Here is a 27295-nt window from a genome sequence, read left to right as displayed (position 1 = left end):
TGTTCACACATGTATAGGCATATACTACACACACATACACACACACACACACACACACACACACACACACACTCATACCACACCCATCCTCATCATCTCCCACACCCACACACTCACACCCACACCCAATAAATACATTTTCAAAAAAAGAACATCTTGATTACTTCCTAGTGTTGGCAGTTATGAATAAAGCTGTTATAAACATCCATGTGCATGTTTTTGTGTGTACATAAATTTAAAACTCATTTGCATAATTACAGAGGCAAGTGACTGTTTTCCACACAGTGACACTTCGTTTTGTTTCTTGAAAAGTGACTAAATTGGTTTGCATTTACACCATCAAAGAATGGGAGTCCGGCTGTTCCATGGCCTTCCCAGTCTTAGCAGTCTGGGCTTCTGACCAGGTAATAACTGAGCAGTGAGGTCTTATTGTTTGCCTATTTATTCATTATTTGTTTATTTTTAAGATTTATTTATTGTATATGAGCACACTGTTGCTGTTTTCAGACATACCAGAAGAGGGTACTGGATCCCACCACAGATGGTCGGGAGCCACCATGTGGTTGCTGGAAACGGAGCTCAGGACCTCTGGAAGAGCAGTCAGTGCTCCTGATGTCTGAGCCATCTCTCCAGCCCTGTCATTCATTTATTTATTTAGTACTGAGGATTGAACTTAGGATCTGGTACATGCTAGGCAAGTGCTCCATCACTGTGTTTGTTATATCCCCAGTGATCTTCCTTCCTGTCCTCCTCCCTCCCTTCCTCCCTTCCTTTTTCTTTCCTCTTTGTCTCTCTCCCTCTATCTCTCCCTTCTTCTTTCCCTCCCTCCCTTCCTTTCATCCTCCCCTTCCTTCCCTTCCTTCCTTTCTTCCTTTCCTCCCTCCCTCTTGTCTTCCTTCTTTTGGATACAGAGTCCAGGTCAAACTTAAGTGTTCAAAGATGACCTTGAACTCCTCCTTCTCCTGCCCCTGTGTCCTGAGTGTGGGGATTACAGGCATGCACCACTGTGCCTCCTGCTCTCCTGCCCCTGTCTCAGGAGTGTGGGGGTTACAAGCATGCACGGTTGATTATGTCTGGTTATATGGGTTAGGGTTTGATCCCAGGGCTTTGTCCATCCTCTAGGCAAGCATCCTGCCAGTTGAGCTGCATCCCAGCCTTTGATCTTTTGATGCTCCTGACTCAGCCCCCAGAGTAGCTTGATTTAGACAACACTAGGCCAGGCCCATGGCTGTGTGTGTTGCAGTTTGCGGATAACCTGTCTTTCTGTGTTTGCTTGCCATGTGTATATCTACTTTGGATAGATTCTTTTGTCCAGTTCTCAGTACATAGCTCAAGCTGGCCTCAAACTCAGGACCATCCTGCTTCACTCTAATTATTGCTAGGATTACATACATGTGTGCACCACCAAGTCCATTCTTTTGCTTGTTTTTACAAGGAGACTGTTTGCTTTTGTATTGTTTTATATTTTTAAAATGTTGAGGCTAAGGATAGTCCTTAGTTGTAGAACATTTACCTAGCTTGTGTGAAGCCCTAGGTTTGATATCCAGTAACACACATAGACAGGCAAAGTGAGCTTTTTATTATGCTTATTTCCATGTTGCTTTTCATTGAAGAAATCTTCCCAAGTCTACTATTATAGATTTAATAAATTCTTTCTTTGAAGCTATGTAATAGTTCATAGTTGCTTGGCCCATTAAACATTTACTATGGGTGGTTATTTTTTGTAAAGATTTATTGCTTACTTATTTTAAATTTTATGTGTTCTAGATGTTTCAATTGCATGTACGTCTGTGGACCACTTTAGTGCCTACTACCCTCAGAGGCCAGAGGAACTGGAGTTATATATGGTTGTGACCTGTCATGTGGGTACTAGGAAGAGAACCTAGATCCTCTGGAAGAGTAGCAAGTGCTCTTTACCACTGAGCCATCTCTCTAGCTCCCCAGATTTACTTATTCTTATGTATGTGTATGTGCGAGCCTATGTGTACTACATGTATGCATGTGTGCCCAGGCCAGAAGAGAGCATCAGATTCTCCTAGAGCTAGAGTTATAAGTGATTGTGAGTCCCTGCCTCAGCCTCCAGAGCAGCTGGATTTGACTGTTCAGTCTTTTACTTATTTTACATGAGTGACAGGAATTGAACTCGGGTCATCTGGAAAAGCAGTACACACTCTTTGCTGAGCCAGCCCTCCATCCCCTACTAGTGGTTATTCTTGTTTGGAGCTGCCGTTCCCATACCTCAGTTCTATCCACACACATGGGCGCCTCTATTTCCATAGGCAAGAGGCTTCAGGGGGTGGTTTGGAGTTCCAGACCTGGAATCAGTCTGAAGTTGAAACCCAGCCCTTAATGTTCATGTTCATGTACCACCTGCTGTTCCTGCATCACAGGCTCTTCACTGTCCCCTTCATAACCATATAGTAGGTACCACCCATAGAGCTGAAAGAATTACATATTTTGTAGACAGAGAACAAAGAACACCTGCAGGTTCAAGGCTAGATTTTCCTCCAGAGTAAGTTGTGAGCTAGCAATGATTATGCAGTAAGACCCTGTGTCAAGAAAAGAAAGAGAAGAAAAAAGAATTAAATTTATTATGTAAGGAGCAGAACACGGCACAAAACAAATAATAATTGTCATTTTTTATTGTTACAAGATAGATTTTTGTGGAGATTTTTTTTGGCGGGGATGGGGGGCTGGAGGGTGCCGCAGCATCTCTGTAACCAAGGCTGGCCAGGAACTTACTATGTAGCCCAAACTGGCCTTGAACTGAAAACTTCCTTCCTGTTTTAGACTCCCTAGTATTGGCATTACAGGTGTGAGATGGCCACGGCTGGTCTCTCAAATAGATTCTTAGCAATGGGCTTGTTTGAAGGGTAGGTACAATGTGTGTGTGTGTTTGTGTGTGTGTGTGTATATGCTATATTAATTAGCTATATTATCCAGCCAGTTCTTAAACTAATGGGCTAAAGGGATCCTCTTGGGGCTGGAGAGATGACTCAGTGGTTAAGAGCAGTGGTTGTGGCTGGACAATGGTGGCACATGCCTTTAATCCCTCTGCACTGGGGAATCAGAGGCACTTGGATCTCTATAAGTTTGATGTCAGCTTGGTCTACTGAGGAGTTCCAGGACAGCCAAGGCTACACAGAAAGACCTTGTCTCAAAAACAAACAAACAGGGCTGGTGAGATGGCTCAGTGGGTAAGAGCACCCGACTGCTCTTCCAAAGGTCAGGAGTTCAAATCCCAGCAACCACATGGTGGCTCACAACCATCCGTAACAAGATCTGACTCCCTCTTCTGATGTGTCTGAAGACAGCTACAGTGTACTTACATATAATAAATAAATAAATCTTTAAAAAAACAAACAAACAAACAAACAAACAAGTGTCCAGGTGGTTCTTCCCAAGGACACACAGCCAGAGCTCACATGACAGACAGCTCACAATTGTAACTCCAGTCCTAGGGGATCTGATGCCCTCTTCTGGCTTCTACAGGCCCTGTGTGCACATGGTGCACAGACAGACATAAGGCAGAACAATCATACACCTAAAATAAAGGTTACAAAATAAAAAATCTAAGCCGGGCAGTGGTGGCGCATGCCTTTAATCCCAGCACTTGGGAGGCAGAGGCAGTCAGATTTCTGAGTTCTAGGACAGCCTGGTCTACAGAGTGAGTTCCAAGACAGCCAGAACTGCACAGAAAAACCCTGTCTCAAAAAACAAAAATAAATAAATAAATAAATCAATGAAGTGACCCTCCTGCCTCAGTCTCCCCAGTGGCTGGGACTATGGCAGGTAACCACCCCCCAGGCCAAGCCGTCAGTGAAATTCTATTCAAGGCTGCTCGGCAAGGGGAGCATAGCACGAAGCCCCTGGGTGTGCCCACCTAGCCTGTCACTGTCAGCCTCGAGCACACTGCTCCAGTCATTGTACAGCTGAAGGGACTACTTAAAATTCTACTTCACTGGAAAAGAATATGCTATTTTAATCATTCACATACATGTGTCATGTGGGTACATGCATGTAAGTGTAGAGGAAGGCATTGGGTTCCATGGAGCTGGAGTTACAGGGTGTTGTAAGCCATGGGATATGGGAGCTGGGAAACCAGCTTGGGTCCTCTGCAAGAGTAGTAGGTACGCTTAGCCACTGTGCCATCTCTTCAGCCCCAGGACTTTCTTTTCTTTCTTTAAAAAAAAAAAAAGATTTATTTTATGTATATGAGTACACTGTAGCTGTACAACTGGTTGTGAGCCATCATGTGGTTGCTGGGATTTGAACTCAGGACCTCTACTCACTCCAGCCCCAGTCATTCCGGCCCAAAGATTAATCTATTATATGTAAGTACACTGTAGCTGTCTTCAGATGCAACAGAAGAGGGCATCAAATCTCATTACGGATGGTTGTGAGCCATCATGTGGTTGCTGGAATTTGAACTCAGGACCTTCGGAAAAGCAGTCAGTGCTTTTTGTTGTTGTTGTTGTTTTGTGTGTTTGTTTGTTTTTTTTGGGGGGGTGGGTTGAGACAGGGTTTCTCTGTATAGCCCTGGCTGTCCTGGAACTCACTCTGTAGACCAGGCTGGCCTCGAACTCAGAAATCTGCCTGCTTCTGCCTCCCGAGTGCTGGGACTAAAGGTGTGTGTCACCACTGCCCAGCCAGTCAGTGCTCTTAACTGCTGAGCCATCTCGCCAACCCCCAGGATTTTCAAATATAGAATGTCTCCTTGGGTTCAATCTATAGTATTACCAAAAATGAGGAGCCTTAAGGGCTTGAAGAAAAGTTTTGTAGGGCTGAGAATGTAGCTCAGTTGATAGTTTTTGTCTAAGACGCATAAAGCCCTGGACTCAATCCTGAAGGACTGTGTGAGACCCAAGCATGGTGGCACCCAGGAAGGGAGGAAGCAGGAAGGTCCTATGTTCATAGCTGCAGAGTGAAGTGGAGGCTACGTTTTCCATCTTAAGAGCAAGCAATCAATCAAGGTTTCTCATGAATAAAAGATAGTATCAAAATGTGTGTGTGTGTGAGAGAGAGAGAGAGAGAGAGAGAGAGGACAAGGGAGAGAGAGAGAGAGAGAGAGAGAGAGAGAGAGAGGAGAAGGGAGAGAGAGAGAGAGAGAGAGAGAGAGAGAAGAAGGGGGAACACCATGACTAAAAGCAAAGTGGAGAGGAAAGGACTTATTTCCTTTACAACTCTCAGATCACAGCCTGTCACAGAGAGAAGTCAGGGTAGGAACTGGAGCTATAGAATGTTGTTTCTTACTGACTTACTCTGTGTGCTTTCTTATACAACTCAGGGCCACCTTTGCCAAGTGGCACCACTCACAGTGGGATACGCCCATCAATTATTAATCAAGAAAATACCCTCACAGACTGCCTACATGCCAATCAGATGAAGGCATTTTTAAAGTTCCCTTTCTCAAATGACCCTGATTTGTGTCATTGACAAAAACAACCCAGACATAGGGCTTTATCATTGGAAACCAATTCAAGCTGTTTCTCTTAACTGTATTTCTAAACTGTTTAAATAACCCTTTACATTCCCAGATATTCTCTTGATCAAAACACTTAAAACAGCACTTACTGAGATCTTGCTAGTGTACCATATGTAACTGGAATATCTGCAGAAGAGTTAAGGAGGCAATGACAAAGTCATTATCTTGAAATTTTTATTTTGCACTTGAGATAATACGAGCAGCACATAAGTGATTTGAAATTTTATTTTATTATCTCGATAGTTTAGGCTTACAGGTTTCAACAACATTCTCAATCAGTTTCAGAGTCCTGGAATGCTCTGCAATTCACTATTATGAGTTTGAATGAATCCTATCCATCATTAAAGAGCCAGCCCTGGCACTGCTCCACCAAGTTTCCCTGCTAATGATGACGCAATCTCTTGCCCCTCCTCTTGGCGCTGATCTGTCCTGCACTTATCCAGCCGTTAGCATCTAATCTCTACATTGACTCTCTATGTACTCCCCTAAACTGGATGGATTTTTAAGGTAAAGACTGGGGTTTCTGTCATTCCCCGAGTGGTATCTATCACCTTAGAGGCGGTAACCCATAATTTCGAATATCATCATAGAAATTCTGCTGGTAAATGTAGGGGTTATCCCTTTTAACTTCGGGCCTATTTCTCCCCATTCTCTGCAATCTGGTTTATCCCATCGGCGGAGGAAATCAGTGGCTAAGAAGGGAGTGGCGTCAGCGTGAGGTCAAGCTACACTGTCTCTAAGGCCATCTCCGGATAGTTTCCGTCATCCTATCAGGACAGGAAGGCAGTTACAGGAAAGATGGAAGCTCAAGTCGCGCTCAAGTCGGGGAAAGAAAGAGAACAAAGTCGGTACTTGGCAGGGACGGTTGAAGACCTGTGCGCCAAGCAAAGAGCGCGCACTGCGAGGGAAAGTGAGGCGCACCCGCCCCGCAGCTAGCCCCGCAGCCAGGGGCGGGACTTCCGGAAGCCATTTGCCCGAGTGGCAGGGGGACCGGAAGTGGAGGCGCTGCTGCTTGGTGCTGGGGCCCGAGGAGGGGACGCGCGCCGGAACGCGGCCGTCGGGATCAAGCGAGCGACTGAAGCGCAACCCGCTGACGCCGCAGCCGCTGAGGGCCCCGCACGGACCCTCTGCCTGTGTGAGTGCATCGTGGGGACCGCGGAGCCGGGGCCTCGGCGTGGCGGGTGGGACGCGCGGGCGAGCCGGTATTGTGAGGCCCGGCTCCCCTCCCCCACGCCGCCCCTCCCCCGCCGCGCCCCGCGCTGTCGCCCTGCAGGGCCTCCGGGGCCCCGCGCCGACTCCGCTGCCCTGCGGCGCCCTGGTCCCGCCCTGGCCGGCGGCTGAGCGGCCTGCGGGTCCCCTGGCCCGGCCTCCTGCCTCAGCTGTCGCCTTTTCCCTCCATCCCCGGGGTGGGACCTCTAGGCCCAAGCCTGTGACTGGGTTGTGCCTTTTTTTTTTTTTTTTAACGGATCACGCTCTTTGCCCTTCTCGTCGAAAACTGTCTCCTCATTCGAAACTTCTCCGTTGCCTTCGCTAATACTTCCCAAAGACCCGTGTCAGGGCTCTGAAAGGATTGGTAGAGGCTAGCCTTAAGGGTCCCCCACTTCATTCGGCGACGAGGCCCAGGCGTTGGTGACTTGGCCGATGGCCTACCGCCAGCCAGGTACATCTGTCAGTGAGTAGTTTCCTTGGAGGTGTGGTTCCCCTCCCCAGCCCATGTGGTCCATGTCCACTTGGCGGGTCAGAGCCTGTGGTCTCCAGGTTTGAGTTACTCATGGCAGAGTGACTCGTTATCCTTTCCATAGCTCCCAGGCTGACATTGCCTTTCATCATGTATATACGGATCTTAAGGAAATCCAAAGCCTTAAAACGTTGGCGTCTCTGAAGAGCGTGGCTATGGACAAAGGGAAGGGCACCAGGACGCTAAGAGCAGGTCCTAGACTTGCATTTTCTACAGCGTTGAGTTGAGTGGAGAGAATGGGCCAGAGGAAAAGGTGTGGAAAAGAGAAAATGCAAGCTTATCTTTCCCTTGGATGGGGCTTGTGTCTGCCCGTCTCTGGGCACATTGTTCAGACTTAAAGGTTGCCTCCTTGTGGGAGAGCAGGGGAGGGAATCATTGTGCATTAATTTGTTGGCATGGGCACTTGATAATAAATTATGGATGGGCTGGATCCTGGGGGGCCGCCCACCAGAGACCGAGGTAGGGCATTCTGGACGAGGCTTGCCTTCCTCTTCAGAATAACCCTGCCAACTCTTCTGAAGCAAAATGAAAAGCCTCAGGCCTTAATGGAAGCATCCTAAATCTTTTCATTCTCATTCAAAGGTCTCAGCAAGCTTCGAGGTTCACACACACACACACAGCCAGCTGAGCTTGAGGGGTTGTAGTTGTTTTGTTAGGACTGACTTCCATACCACTAGTGTAGAGTCCGGTGCTGTGCTGTGTCGTTGAGGTCTAAATTAAGTGGGGAAGATAGAAAGTTTAGGATTAGGACTGCCTTCTCTTCCTGGAGATTTTTGAAGGACAACAAAGTTTCCTCTGCAAAATAGTTTTTCATGGAAATGTACACAGTTGCCCAGCTTTTATCCCCTCCTTGCTAGTTTTTCATAGGAAGCCTGCAGTTCCCTGGGTAAGGAGATTATTCTGACCCAGTAAGGTGAGGTGGGAAGTGTTGGTTTTTAGTTTTTGAACTCCTAGGGATTGGGTACTACCTCTAGGAGGTGGAGTGAACGACAATTAGGAGCTGGGATGTGGGTGCTGCGAATCAAACCCAGGACCTGTGGAGAAGCAGTACCTGCTCTTAACTGCTGGGCCAGCTCTCTCCAGCCCCCTCCTCATTTTATACAAACTCCCTCATTTTGAGACAGGGTTTCTGTTTTGAAGCCTTCACTGTGTTGGAATTCACTGTGTAGACCAGGCTGTCATCAAACTCAGAGATCCCCTGCCTCTGCCTCTTGAGTGCTGGGACTAAAGGTGTGAGCCACTCTTTTGAAGGTGGCTATAGGAAAATGGTTCAGGAATCCCTGTAATTTTTTTTTTTTAACTTCAGTAGGATACTCTTTGGATAACTCCTGATTCATTCTTCACTTTTAAAATTGTCTGGGTTTTTAAAAGTTATTTATTTTTATGTGAATGAATGTGTTTCCTACATGTATGCATATCGTGTGTATGTAGTGCCAACAGAGACTGGGAGAAGGCGCTAGGTCTTTTGAAACTGGAGTCACAGATGGTTGTGAACCACAGTATGGATGCTGAGCCCTGGTCCTCTGCAGGAGCAGCTGATGCTCTCAACCACTGTCTCATCTCCTGTCTCCCAAAATGTTATGCGTTTAAAATTTTTTATTATATTTGTATGATGTGGGGGTGGGGGTGGGTGTACACACATGCCCTAAAGCACAGTGACTGAGTGTCTGAGGTCAGGAACAGCTTTGTAGAGTTGTGGGCATCATTAGACCTGTACAGCGGGTACTTTACCAGCTGACAGCTGAGACAGGGTTTCTCTGTGTACCCCTGGCTGTTCTGGAACTCGTTCTATAGACCAGGCTGGCCTCGAACTCAAAACTCAGAAATCCCCCTGCCTCTGCCTCCTGAGTGTTGGGATTAAAGGTGTGCACCACCACTGCCTGGCCAGCTGAGTCACCCCAACTGCAGAATTTCTTTGTTGTAAAAAAACATCGTTGTTTACATTATCTGACTTCCAAATAAATGCTTGCCTGCTTCTTGCTTATTTATTTTATTGGTTTTTCAAGACAGGGTTTCTCTGTGTAGCTTTGACTGTCTTGGAACTCAATCTGTAGACCAGTCTGGCCTTGAACTCACAAGAGGTTAACCTGCTTCTTCAGCCTTCAGTGCTGGAATTAAAGGTGTCTACCACCACTAGGCCTGTCTGTCTGTCTGTCTTTCTTTCTTTCTTTCTTTTTTGATTTTTCAAGACAGGCTTTCTCTGTGTAGCCCCGGCTGTCCTGGAACTCACTTTGTATTTGTAGACCAGGCTGGCCTCGAACTCAGAAATATGCCTGCCTCTGCCTCCCGAGTACTGGGATTAAAGGCGTGTGTCACCATGCCCACCTTGGGTCTGTCTCTCTCTCTTTCTCCCCACCCCCACCCCCCTCCCTCCCCTCTCTGGATACAAAATTTCTGTGTACAACAGCCCTAGCTGTCCTGCCTCAGGAGACATGGCTGGCCTCAGCTCAGAGAAATTAAGGTGTGTGCTAACACCTGGTTTGGCTAGACCTCTGGATTGTCTCTGGCCTGGCCTAAAAAGAAGAGACAGTAGGGGCTGGGGAGATGGCTCAGTGGTAAGAGAGCATTGGCTGCTCTTCTAAAGGTTCTGAGTTCAATTCCCAGCAACCATGTGGTAGCTCACAACCAGCTATAGTGAGATGTGGTGCCCTCTTCTGGCCTGCAGGCAGGGACTATCAAATTTGAAATACTTTTTATAATCTTCTTCTAGTTAGAACTGCCTTTTAACTTTAGGCACTGGAATTTGGTTCCTCTGTTTCTTCTTCCGTGTCCTTTCATTTTGCCTGTGAAGAATATTGGAACGTATGACTGAGTATAGTATTGCACACCTGTAATCTCAGCATCTGGATGGCAGAATAAGTCCTGCAGCAAATCAAGACAGCCAGGGCTGCACAGGGAGGCCCTCAAAACAAAATGTAAGATTTGGGGTTCAGATGGAAGTGCTTTGCTCGGTGTTTGGACTGATAATAAAAAATAAGCAAAACAGCTTGGTAAATAATTTTTATCATGTTCATGCGATCTATCTCTATGTAAAATAGCAGTCTTTGTTTAAGGATAATAGGCTGAGTGCCAGAAAGATGGCTCAGCTCAGTGCTTTGCCAGCCGTCAGAGTTTGACTGCAGGACCCCTGGGGTGCAAGAACAGAACTGACTTCCTTAACTGTTCTTTGACCTCCACACACTGAATCTGTAAGTGAGTGCACGATTTAAAAAAAAAAAAAAAGAACCAAGTGGTGGTGGCATTCACCTTTAATCCGAGCACTTGGGAGGCAGAGGCAGGTGGATTTTTGAGTTGAAAGTCAACCTGGTCTACAAAGTGAGTTCCAGGATAGCCAAGGCTACCCAGAGAAACCTTATCTAAAAATACCAATCAAAAATTTAAAAGGTGTGGGCCTTGGTTTGGAATGGATTAGGGCTAGAACTAATGTGCAGCGGTACAGTGCTCACGCAGTGTGTGAGATTCTTGGATTCAATCCCCAGTGCCACAAAATGGAACAAGCCCACTGTCCTACAAACAATAGGAATGAGACAATGAACATTCCTAATTCAGTAATCTGGAATGCCTTTCCTGCTTAACAGTTTAGCAATAAAACAAATTCCTTAGGTATCTTTGACCAGGTAGCCCTGGCTGTCCTGGAACTTGCTATGCATACCAGGCTGTCCTTGAATTGACAGATCTGCCTGTCTCTACCTCTTGACTTGTGGAATTAAATTGACTAAAATAGTAAATTCCTAATAAGTGTTAATTGTAAATTGTTTAGATGAACTGATAGACCAGTTCAGAAAACATTTCTAAGTAAAAGTAAAGACCTAATAAGATGTTAGAGTTTATACAGGCCTATTGTCTTGAGAGTCGATTATGTTACCAGATGCATAGAATGGATCTTTGGAATTTAAGGGGGGGAAAACCCCTACTTTTTCATTCAAAAAAGAAAAAAATAGCTGCAGTTGACCTTGAATTTCTGATTTCCATGCTACTTTCTGAATTCTAGGATTATGGGCATGCTCCTACTTTGATATGATTTAATTGAACCTAGGACTTTAGGAATGGCTAGGCAAGCCATGCTATCAACCAGACTTTATTCCTAATCCCTAGTTTGTGTGTGTGTGTGTGTGTTTTCTGTGGAAGCACATATATAGTAAGTGTACATAAAGTACATGTGGAGGTCGGACATCAAACTTTGGGTTTTCCTCGGTTACTATTACCACCACACCCCTTTTGAGACAGGGTCTCAATATGTAACCTGGCCTACCTGGAGTGTGCTATGCAGACATTTGTCCTCAAACTCAGAGATGGATCTGCCTCTGTCTCCCAAATTCTGGGTTTAAAGGTGTGTGTCACCACACTTTGGGTGTTGTTACTCAGTTACTATTTTTCCACATCTTCATGAGCCCATATGTGGTCTCTCGCTAGACAGATGTTCCAGACTAGGTAAAACTGGCCGTTCCACTGGCCAGTTAGCCCCAGTATCTGCCTGTGTTCACATCCCCATAGCTAGGATTGTTATCATACACTGTCACACCTGGCTTTTTCTTTCCTTTCCTTTTCTTTCTCTTTTTTCTTTTTTCTTTTTAATTAGGTATTTATTTCATTTATATTTCTAATGCTATCCCAAAAGTCCCCCACACGCTCCCCCACCCCCCTTTTTTCTTTTAAAAAAACAAGAATGCTGAATTTGAGGACCTTCACCCTCCCCAGTTTTGTACTAGTACTTTAATTACTCTGTGGTTACTTGTGTGATGTTTTAGTAGCTAGTGAGTTCTAGTTGTTGCTGTAGTCACTTTTTACTTAAAAAGTATGTATGTGTTTTGCCTGAGTGTGCATCTGTATATGTTGTTCACACTTGGTACCCAGTTCCTTGTGTAGTCATTTTCAGTGTATAGTTCTAGCACTGTAAAAGGCTGTGATGTTGATTTCATTGTTCTGTGTCTGACTTCTGTGATTGTGAAAACATAGCCTAGGGTGGGTATGTCAGAGTTTGTACAGTTAATCTTAGTCACAGGCAGAGGTGTCATGGGGCAATGGTTTAGAGGTGACGCTTGCTTTCCTAAGTGATGGGAGATGTCCGAAGTTCAGTGGTGATTTGAGACTTAAGCACTCATGTTCTAGAATTAATTTCTGCTAAAAATCAATTCTACTTCAGTTCCTAGGCAAAAATCCATAATAAGATAGATGTTGTGGGTGGTGGTGGTTGTTGTTGTTGTTGTTGTTTAACCTGACAAATAGGGAGATGTCTTTGTGGTTAAGAACATTTGCTGTTTTTCCAGAGGACCTACAGTTGCCATCATCCGTAATGACACCTAATGGTCTTCTGTAATTCCAGTTCCAAGTTACCTGTTTCCCATCTTTTGGCTTCTTGTGGGTACTACATGCATGTGATGCACAAACATACGTGTAGGCAAAATATCCATACAAAAGTAAAACTAAATCTTTTTAAAAATAAAATAGCCAGGCTAGTATTGTACACCTTTAACCCCAGTACTCAAGAGGCAGGGACAGTGAGATCTCTGTGAGTTTGAGGCCAGCCTGATCTACATAGTAAGTTCTAAGATGCCAGAGCTACAAAGGGGAAAACAAGTAAATAAAACCTGGCAGTATTTAGTATTTTAATGTTCTTGTTAATAAATGAAACATGACCGACATTTCTCCTCAGGTGTAGAATGAGCCAAGGAGACTCGAACCCAGCAGCTGTTCCACATGCCGCAGAAGATATTCAAGGAGATGACAGGTGGATGTCTCAGGTAAAGGGTCATGCATATGGATTACTTAAATGGGATGGATCACTTTGCTTTGTGTTCTTGCACAAACTAGCATGTGTTTGCATGTATGTGGAGATCAGAGATTTGGTGTCATCGTCAGTTGATTGCTCTTCACCTTAACTTTTGAAGAAGTGTCTGTAACTGAATCTGGAACTCATTAACTTGGCATGACTGGCTAGTCAATATATCTCAGGAATTCTGTTCTTGCTTCCCCAGTGCTGGGGCCAGGGGTGGTTGGTTGGTTGGTTGGTTGGTTGGTTTTATATTTTATTTTTACTTTATATGTATGTGTCTTTTTATGGGTGCCTGAAGATACAAAGACTACCAAGAGTTGTGTTGTGTTTGTTTGTTGGTTGGTTGTTGGTTTTGATACAGGTTTCTCTATGTAACCTTAGCTGTCCAGGCTTGTTTGTTTGTTTTGTTTTGCCATTGAGACAGTAACTTGTGAAATTCCTACGTCTGCCTCCCAAGTGCTGAAATTACAGACATAAAACGCCATGGTTTGAACCCATAGCCTCATGCATGCATACTCTTACCAGCTGAGATTCCTAATTCTGACTGTAGTGTTTAAGAAAAAGAAATAATCTGTAGACCTATCCCTGAAATTAGATTGGAAAACTGATGCCTGACTATTCAGTAGTGAGTTTGAGGCCAGCTTCTCTATATAGTTTAGAGAACAGTCACAAGAACAAAAAAGTCGTTTCTTAGCCAGGTATGGTAGCACATGCTACTTAAACCTCAGTAGATTGAGGTAGAAGAGTTCAAGGCCAGCCTGGGCTACATAGTTAGATCCTAACTTAAGACAAAAACACAAAAAGCCACTAAGTAGGGCTAGACATGTGTTTCAGAGATAGACTGGGTTCTAGCTGAATTCTATTCCCAGCACTATAAAACCAACAAAACCACACTGATAAATAAATACTATCTTAGCTGGACATGTGGTTCATACTTCTAGTTCTGGTTATTTGGTAGACTGAGGCAGAAGGATCACCTCAGGCCAGCAGCTTGAAGTCAGCTTAGGCAACTTAATTGAAAGGAGGGAGTGGTAGGGAAAGTCAGGCATGCCACTACTACTGGGTTACTTCTGCTTATAAACTTGTATTAGACTGAAAAGGCCAGATCTGCTAACAGTTTAACACTTGGATACTACAGCTCTGTTCAAAGTATGTGCTATATCTGAAAGCTGTCAGTGCTACCTCATGAAGCTGGGGTGGGGGAGAAGACCTAGGTCTTAATTAGACCCTGGTTCAAAGATAAATTTAATACCTAACTCTTAGCGAGTCTGGAAAGACTGAATATGGACTGGATGGTAGATGTTAATGGAACTATTTTTTATTTATTTATTTATTTATTTTAGTATGGCTTTATAAGAGAACATCCTAAGTTGTAAATGTTTGCTGAAATACTTAGGGATAGAGTCATGGGTAGTGTGAGTCTGGAGAGATGGCTCAGCCGTTAAGAACATTTGCTGCTTAATTATGAGTAGAGTTCAGATCTAGCACACAGTTGGGTGGCTCACAAAACACCTGAATCTCCAGCTTCAGGGCTAGGATGCCCTCTTGTGGCTCCCTCATTCACTCTCATAAACTCGCAAACACATGCCAACCTAAAGTAAAATAAAAGAGAGAGATAGAGAGAAATTAATTTAGCACACACCTATCTTCCCAGCACACTTAGAAGTTAGAGACAGAAGTATGCTGAAATTCAAGGCTAGCCTGGGGTATTCAAAACAGTTTGTTTTTTTTTTTTAGATAGATAGAGGTAGCTGGGTGTAGTGGCACATACATTTACTACAATACTCGTGTAGAGGCATGTGGATCTCTTGAGTTTGAAACCCTCTTGTTCTATATCTTGAGTTCTAGGCTAGTCAGGACCAAGTAGTGAGACCTGTCTCAAAAACAACAGCAAAAACTTGAGTAGTGTAACAAATACATAGCTGTACAAAGAAAAACAAATCTAGAAAATGTCATAATAGAAGTTTGCATCTGTCTGTGTGTCTGTCTGCCTGTCTGCCTGCCTGTCTGTCTGTGGACAGCTTATAAGAGTTGGTTCTCTCCTCCCATTTGAGTTCTAGGATTCAAACTTAAGTTAGCCTGTAAGGGCCTTTGCCTAATACTAGGTCATCTCGATGGCCCCACAAATGCTTCTTTTTTCCTTTTTTCTTTTTTTTTCCTAATTATTTGAGGAAAAGATAGAATGCTTGTGGTAGCTGTTGTTTTAATAATATGAAACATTGTGATATAATAGTAATTTCTTGTTTTTCTTTTTTCTTTAAACCAGCATAATAGGTTTGTTCTGGACTGTAAAGACAAAGAGCCAGATGTGCTGTTTGTGGGAGACTCCATGGTACAGTTAATGCAGCAGTACGAGGTAAAGCAGAGGGCATTCTGGACTCCTACTGTAGAGCCTATAGTCTTTAATTCTAAGCTGCCCTTTCAGGCTTAGGATGCAGAGAAAGAGTGCCAAGTACAAGGGAAGCCGATCCCCCAGTGGGATGCTTGGTGCAGTCTGATTGAAACCAAACTCTTTTGCTCTGACTTCCAAGAAGCGTAATGTTCGCTGTGTTAGCCTGGTGATGACCATGACTGTTTCTTACTTCTGCTTGTTTTGTCCTGCTCATGTTTCTCACTATTTCGTGTTCTTCCACTTTGTAATTTATTGTATATTTTTATTTATTTATTTATTTATTATATGTAAGTACACTGTAGCTGTCTTCAGACACACCAGAAGAGGGAGTCAGATCTTGTTACGGATGGTTGTGAGCCACCATGTGGTTGCTGGGATTTGAACTCCGGACCTTTGGAAGAGCAGTCGGGTGCTCTTACCTGCTGAGCCATCTCACCAGCCCCCATATTGTATATTTTTATAACGGGCTTTTACTCTTTCTTTCTTTCTTTCTTTCTTTCTTTCTTTCTTTCTTTCTTTTTTTTTTTTTGTGGGGAGGGTAGGTATTCTTCCAAAGGAAACTTATAAAATACAACTTTATTTCTTTTTGGTTTCTTCATTTAAAAAAAATAGTTGAATTTATGAAAAGTGTTTATTGAGCTGACAGCTTGATTTGATATCTGTTAGTGGACATTAGAATGTGCTGTGCAGGGTTTTGAGCGGAGACTCATCACTGTAGTAGGCAAGGTAGACTTTCCAGTTTTCAGTGCTAAGAATGTGGAAGATTAGCTGGGAGAGGTGGCACACTCCTTTAATCCCAGCATTTGAGAAGCAGAGGCAAGTGAATTTCTGAGTTTGAGGGTTAGCCTGGTCTACAAAGTAAGTTCCAGGATAGCCAGCGCTACACAAAGAAACCCTGTCCCCAAAAACAACAAAAATGTTAGTTTTCGACTTATTAAATCACATTGCAAGTGAAGAATTTCCAGAGATTTATTTTGTTTGTGTAACTAACTAAATCAAGTGTTTTGTTTTTAGATATGGCGGGAGCTGTTTTCCCCACTTCATGCTCTTAATTTTGGAATTGGGGGAGATACAACACGACATGTTTTATGGCGACTAAAGAATGGAGAGCTGGAGAACATTAAGCCTAAGGTGATAAAACTTACTTTTCAAAGTGTATAACTGATCTTGAATCTTTCAGATGCAGGTGTTTGAAGCAGTGAAAACTTGCTTCTTTAACGACCGTTTCATGATTGCTCTTGCTTCCTGCTTACTGATAGCAACCATCATTGCTTAGGAACATACTGAGGCATGGACTTAAGGAGCACCCAGTCTGTTGTTTGGCTGGGTTGAGCTGTGATTGCTGTGACTGTCTTCAGTTGTAGGAAGTGATTTGATGCACAGAATGTGTGTAGGTCTGTGGAATGTGGGCCTGGGCAATAGAGTGGGGATCAGGCCATGATTCATTTCAGGAAATACTGAGCCTATAAACAAGCGTGCAACCAAGTTCTCTGAGTTCTTCTGAAGATAGTTTGAGATAGATGTGAACAAACAAACATCTGTAATACCTTTCACATTATGAACATCTGTAGTTGCTATACTGCATATAATTCTTCAACCCCTAAAGAGAAAGAAAACAAGAAACAAAGGAGAGTCACTAATGACAGTTGCTTTCACTGGGCATGGTGGCCCAGGCCTTTAAATACAGGCAGAGAGACACTGTGAAAACTCCATCCAGCTGCATCCCAGGGACTCCTTCCTGAGTGCACTGTGAATTTATATTACAGGATTTGTGCTCCTGGGGGTGCCCTGTTGCAGTGCGTTTCCAGCCAGGGACAAGTCTTACTGTGATAGGAAGCAGTTCCTTAAATCTCTCTGTAAGATACATGTTTGCGGCTGGGCGTTGTGGCGCACGCCTTTAATCCCAGCACTTGGGAGGCAGAGGCAGGTGGATTTCTGAGTTCGAGGTCAGCCTGGTCAACAGAGTGAGTTCCAGGACAGCCAGGGCTACACAGAGAAACCCTGTCTCAAAAAAAACCAAAAAAAAACCAAAACCAAAAACAAACAAACAAAAAAGATACATGTTTGCCAGAAAGGTTTCATTCATATTCAGTAGAGTTTATTGTTCTTTCTTGGGTAGTTGGTGGATTTTGTAAGATTAATTCTTTGTTTCTTCCTGGTATAATTTTGGCACCTTTTTTTTTTTTTTAATTATTTTATGTATACGAGTACACTGTAGCTGTCTTCAGACACACCAGAAGAGGGGATAGGATCCCGTTGCAGATGGTTATGAGCCACCATGTGGTTGCTGGAAGTTGAACTGAACCTCTGGAAGAGCAGTGGATGCTCTTAACCATGAGCCATCTCTCCAGTTCTTATTTTGTTTGCTTGTTTTTTGTTTTTCAAGATAGGGTTTCTCTGGGCAGCCCTGGCTGTCCTGGAACTCTCTTTATAGACCAGTCTGGCCTCGAACTTACAGAAATCCACCTACCTCTGCCTCTGGCTCCTGAGTGTTGGGATTAAAGGTGTGCACCACCACCATCTGGCTAATTTTGGTACCTAAATATTAATTTGCTCATAATTTATCTTGAAACATGATGTTAAGCATAAGTCATGATTTTGGGGTGTTTTGTTTTGTTAGAAATTTGGTTGCATTTATTTATTCATTTGTCTGCATGCATGTGCTACAGTGCATATAGGTAGAAGTCAGAAGGCACCTTGTAGGAATAGGTGTTCTCTTGAGGTTTGGGTATTGAACTCTGGCAGACGTGGCAGCAGGCGCTTTACCCACGGTGCCATTGCACGGTTTTCATTTTCCCATTGAAGTTTCCCAACATTGTCTGAGGAGCCCATTTTTAAATGTTTTTTAAAGTTTTTATTAGATTTATTTGTTTTGCTTATGTCTTCACCTTCACATGTATAAGTGAACATACTGTGCGACACTGTAGAGGCCAGGGGACACTTGTGGACTTGATTCCTTTCTTCCACCCTGTGGGTCCCAGGGTTTGAACTTTGTCTTTATGCTTTGTGACAAATGCCTTTACTGCTGAGCCATCTTACCTTCCCCATTTCTCTTGATTTTTTTTTTTTAAATAAGCTTTTTATTTAAAAGTTTTAGTATTCTTTTATTCTTGGTCTTTATCTTCTCCCTTTTTTCTTTCTTCATTATAGGTCATTGTTGTCTGGGTAGGGACAAACAACCACGAAAATACAGCAGAAGAAGTAGCAGGCGGGATTGAGGCAATTGTACAACTTATAAACACGCGGCAGCCACAGGCCAAGATCATTGTACTGGTGAGTAATCTTTTTAGGTAGAGATTTGTTATATCTTTAGATCCATTCAGAAATCTTTTAAAAATGTTGTCACTCATCAATGTGTAGGGGTTTTGTTTGTTTTTTTGTTTTTGCTTTTAGTTTTTTTTTTTGTTTTGTTTTGTTTTGTTTTGTTTTTTGGTTTTTCGAGACAGGGTTTCTCTGTGTAGCCCTGGCTGTCCAGGAACTCACTTTGTAGACCAGGCTGGCCTCGAACTCAGAAATCCTCCTGCCTCTGCCTCCCAAGTGCTGGGATTAAAGGCGTGCGCCACCACACCCGGCTAATACGGAGTTTTTAAGGGGAAGCTATTTCTGGTAGTGTTTGTAAGGGTGAGATGGTTAGGAAGTCAGGGAGGAATGTGTATGCCGTTATTACTAATTTGGTTTTTTCTTGTAGATGCTGAAGAACCAGATCTTTTAACTGGGGCGTGTCTCTTTGTCTGTCTTTCTAAAGACAACCTATAAGTATAGTATCAGGTCTCACTGAATGGACAGTGGTGTTTCATTCTTTTAATCCCAGCAGAGGCAGGCATTTCTCTTCAAGTTCTAGGCCAGCCTGTCCTATAGAGCAAGTTCCAGGACAGTAAGGGCTACATAGAGAAGTCCTGTCTCTAACCCCATCTGAATAGCTAGGGGGAAGAAAAAAAAATTAGTTCTTTTATACCACTATGTAGGTTCCAGCAATCAAACTTGGGTCATCAGGCTTGGTGACAGATATTTTTTTTTTTTTTTGATTTATTTATTATATGTAAGTACACTGTAGCTGTCTTCAGACACTCCAGAAGAGGGCGCCAGATCTCGTTACGGATGGTTGTGAGCCACCATGTGGTTGCTGGGATTTGAACTCCGGACCTTCGGAAGAGCAGTCGGGTGCTCTTACCCACTGAGCCATCTCACCAGCCCTTGGTGACAGATTTTACCTGCTGAGTTATCTTGCCAGCTTCAGATCTTAGTTTTTATTTCTTGGCATTTAGTTTAAGTGTTGATGTAGCTGTTGCATTATGTGCCTTATTCCCGACTGGGGTGTTGTGACAGGGTTTAGCTTTGAAGAAGCTTCTTAAGAAATATTAATGCCTGAATGGTACAGGATGAATCCTCCATAAGTACTCTTGGTTTTAAAGTGGATATTAAGGAGCTAAGAGCATATAACTCAGTGGTAGAATACTTTGTAGTATGCATATAACCCTAGATTTGATCCTCGGCACCATAAAAAAATAAGCCAAATTTAATAGAGATCTTGATTATGGTCTTAATAATACTGAAACATGAAACACTACACCTATCATAACTCAGTTAGGGAAGTGCATATTCCAGGCTAGCTGACCCCTAAGCTTCCAGGAATTCTTCTGTCCCTCCTATCTCAGACTAGGAGTGCTGGGATTGCAGCTGCCTCTGCTGGGCCAGGCTTTTCATGGATTCTGGGCAACTTGGGCAGTGATCACTCTACCCATTGAGCAATCTCTGTGGCTAGGAACTTAGTATCTTATTTTAGAGACAATTTAAAATCAAACAGAGTGGGGGAATCAAACAGCATACCTTGGTACTTTTATTAAGAAAAAATACATAAACTTTTCTTCATAATTAGTTTTGTCTGTATGTGCTGTGCAAACTTCTGCCATGGTATGTTTAAGGAGGTCAAAGGACAACTTATGGGAATTAATTTTTCTTCTACAACATGGTTTCTGGGGATTGAAGTTAAATCCTCAGGTTTTTTGGCAATATCTTTTCCCATTGAACCATCTCAGTGGCTTTATTTTTTTCTCATTCTTGTTTATAAATCACAGTAGACATGTTACCTTGATCATGAGAAATATTCACTCTGCCATTCTGTATGATTTGAAAGCTGGAACAAAGTGTGTGATTATTGGTAATTGATTATCTTTCCTGGTTACTCCTTCTGTCTCAACCAAACCTTGTTGTATTATCATTTGTAGCATGAGAAATACTAGGTACAGAGCCCTTTTTTTTTTTTTTTTTTTTTTTCCTTTCTTTCTTTTTGAGACAGGGTCTTCTGTAGCCAAAGCTGGCATCATAGCATCAGACTCAATGTGATGTAGGTGAAGGTGACATTAGTCCCCAGCAGTGAGGAACACAAGCATGTGCAATCCCTCAGTTTACACTTAACAGTAATAAGCTTGGTTTTAGGACTGACTTCATCATTTGAAATGTTTTAGCATAACAGGTATGGAGGGAGATGATCAGTGTAACAAACTGAGAATTCTCGGTGGCTTTTGGAAAAGTATAAAATCATAAGCAAATTAGCAACCAAAGCCCCAATATATTACTGAAAGAACTAGAGTAGATATGTACAAGAATGTGCTTTGAATATATGTTTGTTTTTTGAAAAGTGGAATTAACAGTAAAGAATTCATGGTAGCTCATGGTAGAGCTCCTTTTTTTTTTAAGATTTATTTTATTTTATGTATATGAGTACACTGCACAGATAGATGGTTGTGAGCCTTCATGTAGTTGTTGGGAATTCAATTTTTAGGACCTCTGCTTGCTCTGGTCAGCTCCACTTGCTCAGTCCCTGCTTGCTCAGGCCCAAAGATTTATTTATTATTATAAATAAGCACACTGTAGCTGTCTTCAGATGCACCCAAAGGGGGCGTCAGATCTCATTATGAATGGTTGTGAGCCACCATGTGGTTGCTGGGATTTGATTTCAGGACTTTCGGAAGAGCAGTCAGTGCTCTTACTTGCTGAGCCATCTCACCAGGCCATAGTGGAACTCTTGCTTTGCATTTATGAGGCCCTAAGTTCATTCCCAGTACTACCAAAAAAGTGAGTAAAAATTAAGTCCCCACCATAAATCTCTCCTTGCAAGGAAACATCTTACATACCCTATAGGAGAAATTAGGGACACAATTTTTATGTTGCCTTGTGTGCCAACCTAGTGGGGTATCAGCCAGCTACAAGGATGGCAGTGTCTGGCAGTATTTCTGGGATGGAACCAGTTATTGGTTGAAGACTACTTCTAATTTGCATTGATACAATTTTGCTCTAAACATGTGATGTTTCTCTTTTTGTTTTTCCAGACAGGGTTTCTCTGTATAGCCCTGGCTGTCCTGGAACTCACTCTGTAGACCAGGCTGGCCTCAAACTCAGAAATCTGCCTGCCTCTGCCTCCCAAGTGCTGGGATTAAAGGCGTGCACCACCATGCCCAGCTGATATTTCTCTTTACCATAGTAGAAAGAAAGCCATCTTATTTATCTGATAATTGTATTAGATCATTAATATACCAGTTAAAATTAATTTATCTTACTAGGTGAGTAATTTATTTAATTCATGTGTTTCACTAAGACTGCTTTGCAGCTGTGATTCCACTTCACTCTCTCTCTCTTTTTTTTATACTGTGAGACAGAGTTTCTCTGTGTAGTCTTGGCTGTCCTGGAACTAGCTCTGTAGATCAGTCTGTCCTTGAACGTATAAGAGTTTGCTGCCACAGCCGGGCGTGGTGGCGCACGCCTTTAATCCCAGCACTCGGGAGGCAGAGGCAGGCGGATTTCTGAGTTCGAAGCCAGCCTGGTCTACAGAGTGAGTACCAGGACAGCCAGGACTACACAGAGAAACCCTGTCTCGAAAAACCAAAAAAAAAAAAAAAAAAAAAAAAAAAAAAGAGTTTGCTGCCTCTGGGATTATAGGCACGTGCCATACCAATGTCTCCAGTTCTCTTTCTTATAATGTATTACAGTGTAGCTTTCTATGGCATTGATAGGTGTATCTAAGCTACATTCTCCTGACAAGGCATATGGAGAAAGAATTGAAAGAGGACATACTGGCTTTGAGATGAATGGCAATAAGTTCCTGACCAAACTTTATGTGTGTTACTATGGTGAAGAAGAAGATGAAGGCTGTGGATGTAGCTCAGTTGATATAGTGCTTGCTTGGCATGCAGTGAAGCCCTGGGTGTTCCACCCCCGGTACCATAGAAACCAGATGTGATGATACATACCTATAATCCTTAGCATGTAGTGAGTGCGAGACCAGCCTAGGATTCATGAGACCTCGTCTCAGAAAACACAAGTTGATTAGAGAAATATTTAGAATATAAATATTTAGTCATCCTGTAGTAAATATGAAGTGTGAGATGAGAGACCTGGGGTGTTGGAATGACAGTTGACATAAACTGTGGACAAGAGAAGGTGATGCACTGCTTTAGAACATGCTGACAAGGCCCCAGGAGCATTTGTCTGTGGGTAGAAGTTCAGTGGGATTGGGAAGCTCAAGTCATAAGTAAGTAAAGAAAAACAAGTAACCCTCTCTGTTAATGCTCTTCTATGCTCTGCCCCAGGGTCTGTTACCTCGAGGTGAGAAGCCCAACCCTTTAAGACAAAAGAATGCCAAGGTGAACCAGCTTCTCAAGGTTTCCCTGCCGAAGCTTGCCAATGTGCAGCTCCTTGATATAGATGGGGGCTTCGTGCACTCGGACGGTGCCATCTCCTGCCACGACATGTTTGATTTTCTTCATCTCACAGGAGGGGGCTATGCAAAGATCTGCAAACCCCTCCATGAACTGATCATGCAGTTGCTGGAGGAAACACCGGAGGAGAAGCAAAGCACCATTGCTTGACTGGCCCATCAGTGCTACAGCATCCCCCTTCCTCAGATCAGTCAGGCCACTGGCACTACAGAACCCTCTCTTAAGGCACTTTGCATTGTACAATGTTCCTGGAGGCTTGTATGTTTGAAGGGGAGGAGGGATTTAAATTGGTCCTGTATATAAAGGTTTTGTTTGAGAGGAGAAAAATTAGCCAAGGAAGATTCATTTGAAACCAGAAGGGGACTTTTTAGTTGTTTATGACACATTTGTAGAATTATCACTGTTTTTCCTAGGACGACATCAAGCAAGAGTATATAATATGAAGATTCTTTTCTTGGCCCTTTTTTCTATGGATTATGTCATGTGTGATAATTATCACATCTACTTGGCTTTAAACTTATTTTTGGTCCAGTTTTAAGGTTCATGAGTTAGTATGTTGTGTTGTTTTGTTTGATTCATGTATTCTCAGTATTTTTATTAACATATAGCATCAGATTAAACATGCTTGTCACTCCAATATGGGAGATGCTATAGTTACAAGTGAGTTTGTTCCTCTCAATCTTAAGCAGTGAAAACAAAGTCTGGGGACTGTGGGATATTGTTTTTATTGCTGCTGATTATCATGTCTGTAATAGACCCGTGCATGCAGCCTTCCCTCTGCCTCCCCCTCATCTCCTCACAGGTGGATTATTTACATTACAAACTTTTAACTCATTTTTGATCTAGGACATGCACTGCCGTCAGGACGATCTTACTGATGGATAACTCAATCTGTGTGGTGTTCTGTGATGTAGGGTCTGTGTAATGTTCATCATCCAGAGTTCTGCTTGTCATCCCCCCCCAACCTGTTGTTTTTCTTTGTTTTGGGTGTAGGGGTGGTCAGAATTGTTTCCCATTCCATAATGCCTGATGTTATTTCAAGTTTTATATTATCTTAAGGTGTATATGTTTGTTTTCGTTTTATATATATTATATATAAATAGATCTATTTTACAGTACTGGAATCAAACCCAGGGCCTAGCACATACTAAGCAAGTGCTCTGCCACTGAGGTAATCCCTAGACATATTTGTTTGTTTGCTTGCTTGCTTGTTTTTTTAATTCTTAAATTCTGTCAGTAAAAAAACATGTTTTTTTTTCCATGGGAAACAGGGAAGCTGCTCTCACAATAGATGTACTATCTTTATCATTTTTTTTTCCTTTTTTGTTTTTGTTTTTCAAGACAGGGTTTCTCTGTATAGTCCTGACTGGCCTGAAGCTCTGTAAATCAGGCTGGCCTTCAACTTAGAGATCACTTGCCTCTGCCTCCCAAGCGCTGGAATTAAAGGCGTGCGCCACCACACCTGCTTTAGCTTTGCTATCTTTATTCTACCATTTTAATAAAGGTAAACTAAGTTCTCTTTTTGGTCTTTGAGACAGGGTCTCATAGTGTAGCTCTGCCTAGCCTGGAATTTACATTGTAGACCAGGCTAGTGTTGAACTCACAGAGATCTGCCTGCCTCTGGACTCCTGACGACTGACAGTACAGTCATGCATGCATTACCATGGAGGTAGCTCATTGATCTTTTAAGGTTCCTCATATAATTTAGTGTCTTTATCAGGATTTTAAGAGAGCTCTTTACATTCCTACTGGTTTGCTTGAGCTACACAAACTGCCACTTGAGAGAACAATAGATTATTGGTCATCCAATATGCCTATGGACCCGTATAAACTGGATCTACAAACATTTTAACTGGACCAGGTTGGAGATTGAAGTAATTCATTAAATGTGCTCTGCAAAGATTTTGCTTAATGGTCACATTCGGTAGCTATGATCTAGGTTTTTATGTTCTGCCTTCAGAGCAGCCATCAGGGCTGGTAGAGAAGCTATTGTTGGTTTGTGCTGAGACCTGCACCTGACTGAGAAAGATAGAAATTGAGGTGATTTTTTTCCTGGTGAGCATCTGTGTAGGAATTTAAGGCATAGTGTTATGAATGTATCATGTCTTTATTAGCAACAGGAAAATACACAAGGTGTTTACTAAAATTGTTTACTACAGTAAGATTCCCTTTTATTTTTTTAGTAGCCCAACTTCTTGAGTTTTTCAAGACAGATTGTTTTCTGAACCGAGGTATCATTTTAGGAAGGAGAGTTAATTAAGCCAGAATTTTGTGTGTAAAAAGAGCATTTTTTACCCAGGTGTTTGTGTGTTCCTCGGAGAGTGGGAGTATGGTCCACGTGAATCCATTCGGTCACTCCTGCATCATGCGCTTGTAGTTTCTCTTGACCAAGGATGAACTAGTCCTGTGAGCTGGCCGTTAGCTCCTGCATATGTGTATAAACCTCAGATGTTACTACGTTTTATACCTACCAGAGCTCTTCAAGCAATAGTATTTGAACCACTAGCCTTTTAAATAAAACTCTGTCCTATTGCTAACATGCAGATATGGAGTCCACTGTCATTTCTTGCCAGGTTTATTTGTGCTGTTTTAGGGGTAAAATTGTTAAAATTGTTGGTCAGTTTTTCTTTGGTTGACATCTCAGATTGCTTCAGTGACAAACTGGTTAGTCTTTGTGGTTTTTTAAAGATGTGAACAGAACTACTTTGCAATTGTTTAAGGGCCAGGCAGCCAGCACTCATACTGCTTTGTTTTGTTTTGTTTTTTTGGTAGGTGGGGTGGTGATGTTCTTAGGCAGAGTCTACAGTACCCTGGCTGTCCTTGAACTTTGGTGATTCTCCTGTCTCTGTCTCTCCAGTACTGGAATTACAGGCCTATTTCACCATGCTTGACTTATTCTGTTCCTTTCCCAACATTTTTCTTCTCTTGGGACAGGGTCTCAGTGTAGTACAGTCTTGCTTACCATGAACTGTGGATGCCCTTGAACTCGGTCCTTCTGCTTCTACCTTCCCAGTGCTAGAGCCATGTCTCTACTGTAGCAGGTTGGAGATGCCCTGGCATTGTAGATTACCATTGGCAGTGCTCTGGCCACCATGTCAGGTCTGCTAGGACTGTTGAGGACTTCTATCCAATCCTGATACTTCTGTCAAAAACCTTCACCCAGCAAAATAAGTCTTGATAGCTAGCTCATGGCCAGTTCTTTAAAGAATTATAACTCATTGTTTTAAAAGACCCAATTTCTGTTTGTATTTTCAATTTAACCACTTAACAGTTGTATGCTCTGTCTGAATCCTGTCTGTGCTAAGGTGTGTGAATATTGCCAGTTTTCTATTTATTACAGTGATGAAGAAACTAGAAACTTAGGAAAGGGGAGCATGGCCAGCTCCTGACTCTGAGCAGCTTGTGTGGGAACAGTGAGTGGGGGCTTGCCAGTGAGCTTCCTCTCCGGGACCACTGCAGCAGGCTGACTGAACCTCCCCAGGGCGCTGTGACGATGCTTTGGCAAAGGCTTTTTGACCAGAATCCATTCTGTCCAGTGCTCACTTAATATAAAAGTCAACATTTCACTGCAAACTTACTGATGTCTGTTTCTTTTATCATAGTTTAGATTCCAATGGAAAAAGCTGGGGCGGGTTTTCATACCTTATAAACACAATGGATTGTTTGTCGTCTTATGTCCTCTGGAACTGAATGTACCAAATTGACTCCATCACTTCTCACAGGGTAGGACACTAGGACGGGTGAGTAAAGTTATAAGTAACCCTGAGTAGGTATACGAGAGAGTGTTGTAGGTTGGTCACAGTCTCCTTATATGGCCCTGCCTGGCCTGGAACTCAGAGATCTAGCTGCTCCACCTCTCACATGCTGAGACTAAAGGTGTGCCCTACCATACCTGGCCTTAAAGATAAACCGTAAGCCAACCTTTTGACCCCCTTTTTTAAGTTCAGTGTTTCACATTTACTCACAGAATGGCCCATGTGGCATTTCTCCATTCTTCACACTAACAGTCACCGTAATTTCACTGCTTGAGACAGCACCTCCTGTTCCCTGCAGCTTGCACGCGGATGACTTACTTGGCTTGGTTCCTGTGCCTTCTGTGGAGAAATGCTTCAGGATACCTTCCCAGGTGTTTTGTGTGAGTAGAGAGCCCAGAGAGCTTTTGAGCTTTGAAATCCAAGGCAGGCAGACCTAC

General features: G+C 43.0%; 1 protein-coding gene across 4 annotated transcripts in view; it reads left to right on the top strand.

Annotated features, from left to right (window-relative positions):
* Pafah1b2 (platelet activating factor acetylhydrolase 1b catalytic subunit 2) overlaps positions 1–26676 on the top strand; it is a 48181-nt gene extending 21505 nt beyond the window's left edge. Inside the window, exons 1-6 of one of the 4 annotated variants that reach the window (XM_029481672.2) lie at positions 5918–5992; positions 12877–12964; positions 15263–15352; positions 16403–16519; positions 18539–18661; positions 22975–26676. In XM_029481672.2, coding sequence (XP_029337532.1) covers positions 5961–5992; positions 12877–12964; positions 15263–15352; positions 16403–16519; positions 18539–18661; positions 22975–23253 — 729 coding nt within the window. In that variant the 5' untranslated portion in view covers positions 5918–5960 and the 3' untranslated portion in view covers positions 23254–26676. Of the gene's footprint in view, positions 1–5917; positions 5993–6441; positions 6621–6901; positions 7146–12876; positions 12965–15262; positions 15353–16402; positions 16520–18538; positions 18662–22974 lie in introns of those variants that run through there. The other 3 variants (XM_021172742.3, XM_021172741.3, XM_021172743.3) reach the window with 3 other exon arrangements.
* Positions 26677–27295: the final 619 nt, after the last annotated feature.

Source organism: Mus caroli, unplaced genomic scaffold (genome assembly GCF_978045245.1).
Source record: "Mus caroli unplaced genomic scaffold, Mus_caroli_1 scaffold_11, whole genome shotgun sequence".
Lineage (NCBI taxonomy): Eukaryota > Metazoa > Chordata > Mammalia > Rodentia > Muridae > Mus > Mus caroli.
This window is presented reverse-complemented; position numbering and strand designations above follow the sequence as displayed.